Genomic DNA, 12,350 nt, shown 5'->3' on the forward strand with positions numbered 1-12,350 from the left:
GTGTTTCCGGATTAGCGTGTCTTTTTGGCACACGTTTCCATGAATACGTGTTGTTAGCGTGCGTGTGGGCGTTGCAAGCATTTACCTCCTGTACTTCCCACCATAACGCCCACATTTTCATGCGTTGTTCCCCATTGTGCGTGTTCTGCCCCTTGTTCCGCCTACTTTTCTTGTGTGCGCTACACGATGTGCGCTTTCCCTGTGCGCGTTGCGCATGCCGTTTATTGACGTGTGCGCCCGCGTGCGCCACCCACGGATTTGGCGCACATCCCTGGTTTTTCAAGAGCAGCGCATTCCATGAATCGGTGATTGGCTGCGTGCGCGGCTTTGACACGCGTGTGCTGCGATTTTCACGCTTGCGCTCCCCTTTTCGGCACATATTTATTCCATGAATTACACTGAAAGTATTTTCCTGTTAAAAAAATACTCCGGAACATAGGTGAAAAGGTTGGAACACGGTGTTAAGAAAAATTATAACTCACACAAAGCATGCGTACAATTTTAAACGGTCGTTTCTAAATGAATATCCTCACACGAAGTTAATGAACACATAACAAAAACAAATAAATAGTGATACATTCAATATGGCAAACCATGTTCTCCTCTACGCCTTCATATTTACTAACCTGAATTTCAGGATTGGCCCACTAGGGGGAGTGTACCGTTCAGCCTCCATACAGTGCAGTCTGCATTTCACCACTCCCCCTTTTTTACTGACATTCCTTCCTTCCTCAATTGAACCCACCCCAAGGCCCGGGCTACTGAACACAGCAACACGCTCGCCTCTCTCCTGTACACGCAAGGACAGAAACCCATGCCATCCGCGTCTCTTCGCCGTACATAGCCCCTCTCCTGTGATTGCTCACCCCAACACAGCGCATCGCCTGCCACCGCAGTCCCCACCATGAACGTGTTCAGATTTCTGGGGGACATCTCCCACCTTCTGGCAATTATCATCCTGCTGCTGAAAATCTGGAAGTCCAGGTCTTGTGCCGGTAAGAAAGCAACATAACAAATACAAACTACAATATCATTCAATGGTAAAGGGCTGATCCTCGCTGGATGTGTTGTGCTTTGTGTCAATAGAAGCACACAGGGTCTAAATCAAAGACCATGAACGGAGTTCAAATTCATAACCGATGTTTTTGGGGTAATCGTATTTGCAGAATTAACACCAGTAGAAGGTAAGGGGTTTCCATCAACTGTACAGTGCCCGGCGGACATTAGTTGCAGAAAGCAACTCATATTTATTGTGAATTTAGTTTTATACTCGAAAACGTACTTGAGTGAGTTGTTTGCTGTAAACGAGTATTTGATTTCGCGTGTTTTAATTTAAAACGGGTAGGTCTGTGAGACCTTTATTTGTATTATTTAAGCGGAATTACTTCGGCAAAGTTTGAGACATTGTTGCGGATTTCTTCTTATGCACCCATGAGAGCTGGATGCTGTTGGTGACGTGGAAGTGAATTCGTTTTACTTGCACTTCACATAAAAGAAACGAAAGCATTTTAGCCAAAAGACAGGTGACTAAATGGAATTTACTGTTATGACTTTTGCTTCTGGTGAGCCCCATTAGTTATTCATAGTTTTATAAAACGTACATGTTAACTGGCTTCTTGAAGAGAATATTATTTAATTTTTTGTTCTCCGTAACGCTGGTTTGTGTCCCATTACTAGTGGTTCTTTGAGTGGAGAAGGGAGCGGGGCCTGCTACGATCGCAGCATCCCCGGGCTCGCGTGATTTTCGAGGCCGGTAGGGGGTGCGCGGAAACGTGGCATCAATTGTTAGTGACTGGAGTCGATGATACTGCCGTTCCCTGGACGTAGAAAATGGGAGGGGCGTTGGTCTTCCCTGTTCTCGTCTTACGCTGAAAGACGAAACAAACATTTGCTCTGCATCTATGCACATCTCTGCTTTATCGTCATTGAAACACTTATGTATAGGCGCGTTATAAATGCCATATCATGGTCTTGTGGACAGGTTGAAGGATACCTTTTAAAAACTGTAGGGACATTGTGTGTGTATATCTCTGAAGCAGGTGTGAGTCGCACTCTCCGTCAGGGTATTCCACTGTAACAGCCCACAGTCATCAAAGGATCACCAGAGTCCACATAATCAAGTTAACATTTCTTCTTTATTCAAAAGTTAAATAGCTCCACAAAGACTCACCAGCGGGGGCGGCGGCAAAGAATGACGCGTTACGCAACAACTAGTTGCTTGGTCACATATTTTGGCCGTCTGTGCCCACCGGTTAAATAGTGTGCATGGTTAAGAGAACGTAAAAAGAGAAGAGGGTGTGTATAAGCCTGCAATAGAGCTGTGTATCTCGGGGACCGTTTATGTGCTTCAGTGTAAATCTGCCCATGCACAAGAAGTCTAAAAGTGTGTCCCAACTTTGGCGGTCAAATAGAAGCGCATTTTTGTCTTAACTGATGTTAATATAGGCAAAAAACCTAAGGGTCTATGGGCCTCATTACGGGTCCTGCGGTAACCGTGCCGGTGTTACCAGCGGGTTGCCGCCGGACCAATAAAAAAAATTACCGGTGCCTGACCTCCCGGTGCCACCAGGCTATTCAAAGTCCGGCGGACAGGAAGTCAGGCGCCAGCAATTTCGTTAATCCCCATTCCCATACTTTTTGGACTCTATGGGAATGGGGACACGGTAGCACCGTTGTTAATGGTGCTTCTGTGACGGCTTTGCCCGCCGTGACCGTTGTGGCTGGCAGGGTCAGACCTGTCGGGCACATCGGCTCTGGCAGGCAAACACGTAGTTTGCTGGTCTGGAAACAACTGTTCCAGTAAGCTTACTGGCACCGTTGTTTCCAGACCGGCAAACTTAGAATGAGGTCCTATGTGTCTATAGGTTCACCTAATTCTAGAAATGTGCAATTAACGCTACCCCAAAAGGCTTTTGCATTGTGGCCGCCATTACCGTGTATTTATGTTGTGTAACGTGCGTAGTGATGTGATGTCACTCGCATGAGATGCGTGTTGTGAAAAGTAGTCATTGTTTATCTGGGTCTATGATCGAAGTTGTTCATAGACCATGCTCTTGTGGGAGCACACCTCTGCCCCCTTATATCTAAATAATATTCTTTGTCTCATTTATGCTCTAAGAAGAAATGTAACTTGATACTTACTGTGTTACAGCATAAGCAATTTAAACATACAGAGCCAGAAACCGTCCCTAAAATCTAGTATAATTTTTCTACATTCCGCTCTATAACAAATTGTAACTTGGTACAAGCTGTATTATATCGTAGACAAAAAATGTGCAACGCAAGTAAGGACTTGCGCACACACAGAGAAGAACCGCCACCATTGAGCAATCTATGACATTGAGAGCCCCCATCTTTTTAAGTCCCCTGATCAAGGAGAACACATTGGACAACAGGCACTATGTGGGGACCTGGGCATACAACCCAGCAACTTCAAAATTATTTAATTAAAACCCAAATCTAAATTTACCCCACAACTGGCATCTGAAAATGTGATAGATACCTTTTCACAGAGCAGTGATTAGGAATATCCAAAAGCATATAGACAAGAGACATCACAAGCAGAATAACAAGTCCCCAAGAATTCCTAGCACTCCAGGCATTATCAAATGATCACAGTATAGTGATAATATAGTGACCAGGGCGGAAATGTAGTTATCCTGAACACCACAGACTACATCAAAATCGGGACCGAGCATTTAGACTCACCAGGGTGTTACAACAAACTACTCGCGAACCAAGAAATTTTACGAAATTTGTACACAATGGTAGAATGATAGCATAGACAGGGACACCAATCGGATAAAGAGAGTACGTTCTTGAATACTACTTCCTCTCCAAAATCCATACAAATTATGAGCAATTGCCAGAAGTACACCCTATTCTGAGTGGCATTGGAGTGGCAACAGTGTGCCTAATAGAATATATAGACAATGCTATAAGAGAACAAGTTTATCAGATACCCTCCTACATATGTGACGGCACTCATGTTCTATCAATTTTAAGAGACCTTAAATGGGAGAAAGGTTATTTGTTGGTAACTCTAGACATCTCTGCACTGTTCACCTCAATAGATCATCATTTGGCAATTGAACACACTTTTTGTAACTTTTCTGCTTCATACACTGAGCATGTTCAGATAATTAAAGAATTTCTAGCCCATACACTTAGGAATAATGCTTTTTTTGTTGTTCAATGACACACATTATCTTCAACCAAAAGGAATCGCTATGGGGGCAAAATTTGCGCCGTCATTGGCAAATCTGTTTGGCGTACTACGAAGACAAGCATGCACTACATAACGATGAGTATGAGACCAATTTAATTAGCTGGAAACGGTTAATCGATGACATCATAATTGTATGGAATGGGGCCAAAGAGAGTTTTGTGGACTACATGGAATACTTCCAATAGAAATGAATTTGGTATAAACTTGACTGGGCACTGTGACGCTGTATTTATTTTCTGGATTTACACATCTACATCCAAGACAACAGTATAGAAACATCAACATACAGAAAAAGTACAGATGTTAATTCAACACTTCATGATAATAGCTGCCATAGGAAATCAACAGTATCCAGTATACCAACTGTAGAGTTTTACACGGCACGCAGGAATTGCAGCCTAGATGCAGAATTTGAAAAAGAATGTACACTCCTGTCCGAGAAATTTAGCAAGAGGGGTTACTCTTCTGAAATGATTAACAAGGCGAAGGACAATATTAGTAAACAGGTCAGACAATATTGTCAGCACAGCCAGTCCCAGTATGCAGAAAACACATAGTGGCAGGGATCAAATCGGTATTATCACCCAATTTTCAAATGACTCGCCAATGTTTTGCATAATTTTGTATAATGTATGCATCTGTTGCATATGGACCAAGACCTTAGATCACACATTGCCAGCAGAACAAAATTTGTATACACCTGGGCTCCGACGCTTAGAAATAAACTTTGCCCGTCATTCATGCACCACAGGAACAGGGTACGATTGGTTAAAACCAAGTGGCTGCCACAAATGTGGATCATGTAGTATGTGTAAGCATGCTTCCCAAGAACTGTACAAGCTTCAGATACAAAGATGACTCAGAAATCCAAATTAGGGATTTCAGTAATTGTAGAACTACATTTGTAGTGTATGCTGTTATCTGCATATCAATAGATTATACATTACACATTGGGAGCACAATTCCAGAGCTCTGGGAGCATGATTCGGCAGCTCTGCACATGCATAAGGGAACATCTGGCAAATCTGGGTACCAAGACTACGATTAGCAGCACATTGGCAGGAATGCCACCAAATGCACAACAGAAAAGATCTGAGATTCATAGTTCTGATGAAAGCCAAATGCAACAACCTCACATTAAAATTACGGCAGATGGAAGCCAAATGCATTTGTTTGTTGAGATGTGTTACAGAACGCCTCAATAAGGAACACAAAATGAATGTTTTCTTATGAACATTGTTCTAAATGACATGTCGTTCATTTCAAATGTTTCACAGAGCACATGGTGTACCCCACTTTAATATATCAGAATGACAGAGACTCACTCATGCTAGAATCAGGCTGAGGAATTTAAATTCAAAGTATGTGTCATTTTAAGCACTGACCCATTTGGGATCTATTACCTGTCTTGTGGTTTGCGGTAAATGGCAAATACAAGTTTCGCTGAGCATACTTGACGGCATTGCACCAACTATGAAGTGTGTTTTTGGCGACAGGCACCGTTTTACAAAAAGCACTGGTAAATATTTTATCACCAGTAACCTTGGGGCAAGTGCAATTTTCTTAGGTCGAGCATGTAAATTAAGAAACTCGCCCTGCAGGTGTAGTGGTATTTTTAAGAATTTGCAAGGCCTGCAGCTGGTGTCAGAAGTGATGAGCATTTTAGCTTCTGCTATGGCCAGTGGCCACAGCCTAACGGCAGAGGCCCATATGCCCCTCTCCCTAGTACCTAACCAGATTTCACTAATCATAGCCGACGTCCTTGGCCAATAGCGTCTGCGTCCAATGCACTTCTACCATTGCCAGTGACCTACTAGGCTTGGCCTTGCATGACAAATTGAAAAACATAAATAATGGAGACAACATGGGCTCAAACATCTGTGCACTTGGATAAGGAGTTTTGCCACAAATAGTTTGAGGAGGTGACTTCAGCCTATCGTTCTTAAGAAGCACCAGCTTGATATGTGCAACGACTGCCCAATTCATACTGTTCTTCCTCAGGCTCACCTGGGATGTGGCTGACTGTTCCTCAGCCTAATTACCCTCATAGCTTGGTATTGTGATTCCATCTGAGGCTAGGAAATTCTGGGGACCGCCAAAAGTATAGTAACTGTGTGAATTTCTAGTTGTGTTGCTGGGTGGGGCTCGGGTGGTTACAGGAACTTTCTTGCAAAGGTCAAGACTTCATTTTCATTTCTTGAATTTGAGTTTTGTATAGTGGTGGCTGGTTCGTAATGGGCAACGGAGCGGGAACCTGCCAAACCATAAGGAGGAGGCATACTACATTTTGTCAGCCAGTGAAAAACAGAGCGGTCCCTTGGCTGCAGCAAGCTGCTGAAGACACATTCCTAGGCTGGCGGTATGTTGTGGGAAAAGTGGTTTACCTGTTGCATTATGGGGAAAGCCCAAATTATGAGTCGTTTTATGAGGGCAAACTTATCAACATTTTGTGAAGCCTGTATGGATGTTTTTTCTTACCACTGAAAGTGAACCCCAATTTACAGGAGCGCCCCTTAAATATTTTGGGGTACCCCTGATCAGGCTCAAACCAGAGTAAATCTACCCCTCTAGGGAATTAAGGTCATGAGTCTATCTTGCAAGAGATAACACATTTTAATCTTTACAGATCATGAGGATTGGGGGAATGGCAGGGCAGAGGACTCTGGCATTTCCGACCAGCATTCTGTCGTCCGTGGCTGGCTCCCAGGTCCTGAAGACTGGTGCTGGGCCTGGAGCTTAAATACTCTTGGCTTGGTTTCTGGATACCGGCAGAGTTCATCCAAAACTGTTCTTCTTGCCATGCAAGGGATTCGGCAAAGACTTCCTTTCTTCATCATCAGCAATTCCTGGCAGCCATGCTATTTAACATATGAATACCTTACATAGACACACACTGCAGCCCTGCAGATTTTTACAAAGTTTGAGGCCTAGCCCCCAGTAAAAACTAAACATTTTTATAACTAATTTTAGTTCATACTCCACACATCTTACTCATATTTTTATGTGGTCCAACAATCTCTTTTAAACCTAATTTCATAAGTCTGTATGTCGTGCATTGACTCTGTACACGCCTGTTCTTAGTCTGCATGGGCTATTGATGAACAGGAACAGCCGCTGAGTTACCTCGTGCTCTCTGCCACGCTGCCTATGGTCTCTTTTTAGCACAGGCTGAATTCACAGTGTGCTTTGAGCAAAACTAACTACAATTTAACAGTTTTACAAATATATCCATCTATATAGTTATTTGCACTTTTTAAAAAAAAAATATTTTTTAAATTTCAATCCTAGCTATCTTTATTTAGTGACCCACTGGACTCTTGTGCTTAGAAAACAGTCAACAGAAGTCTTGCCTAATTCTAAAGCGTTTGGAAATGAAGGAAAGCACTAGGCTCCTTCCCAACATTTCCCACCCTATGTACAACCCCAGCAATATCAGTTTTAGTTACGCTGTTTATTGTATGGAAAGGTGTTTTAGATCCCCCAATTGATACTAGGGACTAAAGGAACACATCATCGGAGACCCCATTGGCACGTGCAGAAGAGAACCAAGACGAACATGATCACAGGTATCTGTACGTTTACTGCTGCCGCCAGCCATGACGAGACCCAATCAAAGGCAAGCGATAGCCAATCTGTGTTCTGAACTCCACCTTCTTTCTTCATTTGAACACCTAAATTGTGCACTGCCTTAATGACGTGGGTTAGTGACCCATTCTCAGCATCCTCTGGGGGTATAAAAGTGCAGCAGCTGCTTGTACCCCAGGAACCAAAAAAGATGAAAAAGAAAGTCTCTGCTGAGCTAAAAAGAGCAGTGTGGAAGAGTCTTTTGAGACCGTTTGATCTCTTCTTTCTTCCCCGCTGTTGAAATCGTCCTTTTCCTGGCAGCATACCAAATTCGTGTGGGTTCTGCAAGCTTCTTTATGCTTCTTTAGGTGCTAGAGTGGCTGTTGGCACAACAACAGGCGTTTCTGCTCCCTTCAGGGGTTCTTCCAGGATTACAAGTAGCACTGAGTGCAGGGTGGCCAGTGAACACTTGCCCCTCCAAGATGGTAGGAGTTGCAAGTAGGCTTGTCGGCCACAAACCCAGTAGGAATCCATCACTGCTGCTATACCTTTTTGTCATACCAGGGATCGAGTGTAGTTGCACTGTGTACTGTGTGTTTGCGCCACCAGGAACTGTTCCTTCATTGCTAAAATAAAGTTAACATTTTTTGCTCTGTCTATTCGCACTGGCTTCTTCATTGTTGCAATCCGTGTCAGCCTTGTGATGTGTTGGGACCATATTTGCGCACACATAGTCTCTATTTGGGATATTGCTTCTCTGCTGTACTCAATCAGCCCATCTGCCATTTCTTCATTTACAATAACATCTACTATGAACAAGTATCGGGAACGGCGATGGGTGCCACCTTCGCCCTGAGCTTGCCAACCTCTATGTTGCAAACTTCGAGGAAGAAAGGATCTATCACCCCAACAATCCTTGGCTGTTTCCTCTTTGGTACGATCACACACATTGTTACTATGTGCCATAACATCATTCGGAATCACTTAATTCCATTCACCAACCAGGCACCCTCCAGGTCACAGCACCTTGCAACACATTACTGATAGACAGAAGCGCTCTTCATTATAATCAAATGAAGAGCCTGACCCAAAAATGGCCGCCTTAGGATACTCCCAGATGGGCATGTTTTGGTAGGCGTGTGCCCCACGCAGCGGCGTCATGACAACCATAAACAAGGAGATCTGGCGAGCCGCGGCGTAGAGAACTCCTCACGCGCGGCCCGCCAGACCTCTTTCGGACGAAAGCAGGAGGTAAGACCATCCTCTAGAGAGCATTCCTGCATGCGCTCGAAGCCTTCACTTCGCGTACCAGGCGCAGGTGCAATAGGCTTGGCCTCAGCAAAGATAATGACGGGACCGAGTGATCGGATCCCGTTGGATGTGGGACATTTGCTGTGGGAATTGGTATGCCCTCGCACGGCCACCCGCACAGTAAACCACTAGCAATTTTTGGTTAATTAACAAGTTTTCAATGAGTGAACAAAATGCCAGTATGCATGGCGTTATTCCTTACAGTAGCATTTATATGCGCTCCAACCCGGTATTTATAACTGTGTTTGGCCCCTAGGTCACAGGCTGCTTCACCCCTCTGTGCCCAGAACCACTGACTACATGGAAAGGGTAAGCCTCCCCTTCCATTTTGTGCACAATCAATGTACAGTGTATAGTACTAGCACTATATGCAAGACCAATTAGGTGGGAATGAATCTATTAAGTAATTTCCCCGCCCCTCTTCCCCCCACCCCCCTTCCTGTCACCCCTACAGGGAGAGGACATTGAATCATGCAGACCACGCTGCCATTGTAAATTAGGAGGCACCCAACTTGATGTCCCCCTAAGCCCTGAGGAATGTGGTCTAGCCACTTGTATGCCACAGAAACCGGTCGGCTATTGGGAGACCTAACCTAGTGCCCAAGAAAAGCAGCACAGGCAGAGTCTTCCACATTAGGACCCTGGAGAAATAAACATTAAGGGCCCTACAAGATTCTGCAACATAACTTTATAAAAGAGGAATACACTGGAGAATACAATGTACTCCCTCCAGTCTTTTAAGAAACACACTCGTACCTTCCTGACGGAAAAAACCTATTAAAATTTCCAGAATTTCATCCGAACAGTGGCAGACACATAGACAGCCCGGAGTGGCTCAACATGTGTTTTTAGCACGCTAAAGTGCACCCACTTGCACTTGTAAGCCTAGGAATAGATATGTACTTACCCTAACCCACCCTAATAAAAATACTGTGCGTTTGTTGAGTGTGATCATAGTATTGGGCAACCCACAGTAGGAATACCCACAACAGTCCCTTGTGTTTTGTATAGCTCTAAATTCTGGGTGTCAGAAATAGTATCAAAACCCAACTCCTTATATAAATCCTACGTCATTCGTCTAAGAAAACTTGTAGGGGTGGCTAGCAAAAAGTGAGACATTTTGTGTTTTTGTTTCATAGATATATTTATACTAGCATTATTTTCCAACTGTCCACCCCCCACCCCCTTTTTTATATGGCCACCCCATATAACAGACATACCTTCATCCACTCCAACAACCACGGCCAGTGTCCTACAAAAGATCATAATACTACTATATTTCTAGACTAAATATCGTCTTTATTTATCATTATCCCTACATAACAGAGAGGTCGGTCAGCCATCTTTGCTTATTCCTGGAGAGGAGAAAAAAGGTTACCAAAAAAGAGAGAGAGCAAAAGTGAGCGAGAGAGAGAAAATGAGGGAGAAGGAGAAAGATATATATATATTATATATATATATCCACCAGGGCCGACTGGGTTCCAGACCTTAAATAAATAAATAAATAAATAATAATTTGACGAAATGGATCCTCAAAAATGTCTCTTCTTTGGCTATGCCCTTACTAGACTTTGCCTTGTCTTGGGTGCTCTTCGGACATCCGAGAGATGCACCCAATACGGATGGTGAGAGGAGTACAGAACACCACCTCATATGGACCTTTAAACCTGGGGCTGATCAGTTCCCGAGATAATAATGGTCAATTTATAATATGGGCAATGCTGTGTATGGAACCATGGTCTCGCTTTCTACAGGGGTGGTCACTATTTCTATCCCGCTTTACCGCACGCCACTACTGCCCCTCTGTGTTTCTGTCTGTCCCCTGGTCAATTATTTATGACCCATCAACATATAATATACCTGTCAATGCATGAGCCGTTCATCAGAGTTGGAAAATAAATAAAACTCCTGTATATAATCCGGAGTTGCTAAAATAGGGGCTGTGCAAATAACTTAAGTCCTCAAATTGTCTAGTCATTTTGTCAATCCATTAAAATTTACTTTGTCCTCTGTCCTTCCCTGAGATTTTGTAACTGTGGCCTAGTGTAGACTCGTAGTCTAGGATCCATGCCCTACAATAATTACATAAGCCCAAAAAAAGGCTACATTTCCTTCACAGTACTGAGCCTAGGGGCGGTGTTATCTGATATTTTTCCTCTTTACAAAAATGAGTTGTCCCAAGTATAGTCCCTCCTGTTGGCAGTATTGTAGCTTCTTTGTATATGCCTTGTACCCTTTGTGAAACAGCAATTACAATAATGCAACACAATCCCTCCTGCACTGATTTTTCACTACATCCCAACCGATCATCCACATGCTGGATGATTTGTGTTAAGCACCTTAGTTCAATGTAATCTGTACTGGGGTCACATCTCTCAGTAACCCAACATCATGTGGATTAACAGTCCATTGTTGTGTTGGCACATATCGCATGTCCTCCCAAAAAATAAAAACATCTGAGTTACTACTGCCATCGCGGGCACTGTACCTCCGTATACTGCACCATTTCACAGGGGATGCAGATTTTCAAAATAATCTCCCCATTTTGTTCACTGACCTCAAATAACTCCTAATCAGTCATTTTCTCTAATTACACTGTCGGGTCTATACATAATATTGTGTGCCACTCGCAACACGGTATGTTCCTATCAGGACTAGTCATTTGTCTGACGCTACCAGTCCTTGTATATCTAATGGCAATATTGTCCCTGCCACCATCTCGGGTTGCACCATGGGTCGGAAAATAAAATCTGTAGGTGCTTGGCAACACTTTGTCACAATTTGAGGCACTGCTTTAACTAATACTTTAATGCCATTAAAATAAATATATCTAAGACCACAGGAACCCCATGGACTAGTGACTCCCTTGCTATTGCATTGATTATTACCATTGCTTGAGTTTCACACATCCATGGAGTGGAACACACTACCTTTTGATCTGTGAATAATAGTTATGTTTATTGTACTGAGCAGATCCCTGCCCAACAAGTTCACTGGGGAACTCTCTGAATATAACAAGGGGGCTTGTACTACCTACCCTCCCACTTTTATATCCAGCTCCTCAGTGTATGGAACTGTAGAAATAGGTCCAGAGAATCCCTGCATGTAAATAATGGAAAGCTCCCCTCCATGATGCATGATTAAGTTGCACCTGAGTCTACCATAAATATAAATTGCATGTTTCCTATTTCCTCCTCCACCAAGGGCTCCTCTTCAGGGTGTGCGGTTATCAATAGAATTGGACATG

General features: G+C 43.4%; 1 protein-coding gene across 1 annotated transcript in view; it reads left to right on the forward strand.

Annotated features, from left to right (window-relative positions):
- The first annotated feature begins 712 nt into the window (after positions 1 to 712).
- KDELR1 (KDEL endoplasmic reticulum protein retention receptor 1) overlaps positions 713 to 12,350 on the forward strand; it is a 154,811-nt gene continuing 143,173 nt past the window's right edge. The window contains exon 1 of the mRNA XM_069637339.1: positions 713 to 995. Coding sequence (XP_069493440.1) covers positions 905 to 995 — 91 coding nt within the window. The 5' untranslated portion in view covers positions 713 to 904. The remainder of the gene's footprint in view (positions 996 to 12,350) is intronic.

This window comes from Ambystoma mexicanum, chromosome 1q, assembly GCF_040938575.1.
Source record: "Ambystoma mexicanum isolate Mex_15411 chromosome 1q, UKY_AmexF1_1, whole genome shotgun sequence".
NCBI classification, from domain to species: domain Eukaryota; kingdom Metazoa; phylum Chordata; class Amphibia; order Caudata; family Ambystomatidae; genus Ambystoma; species Ambystoma mexicanum.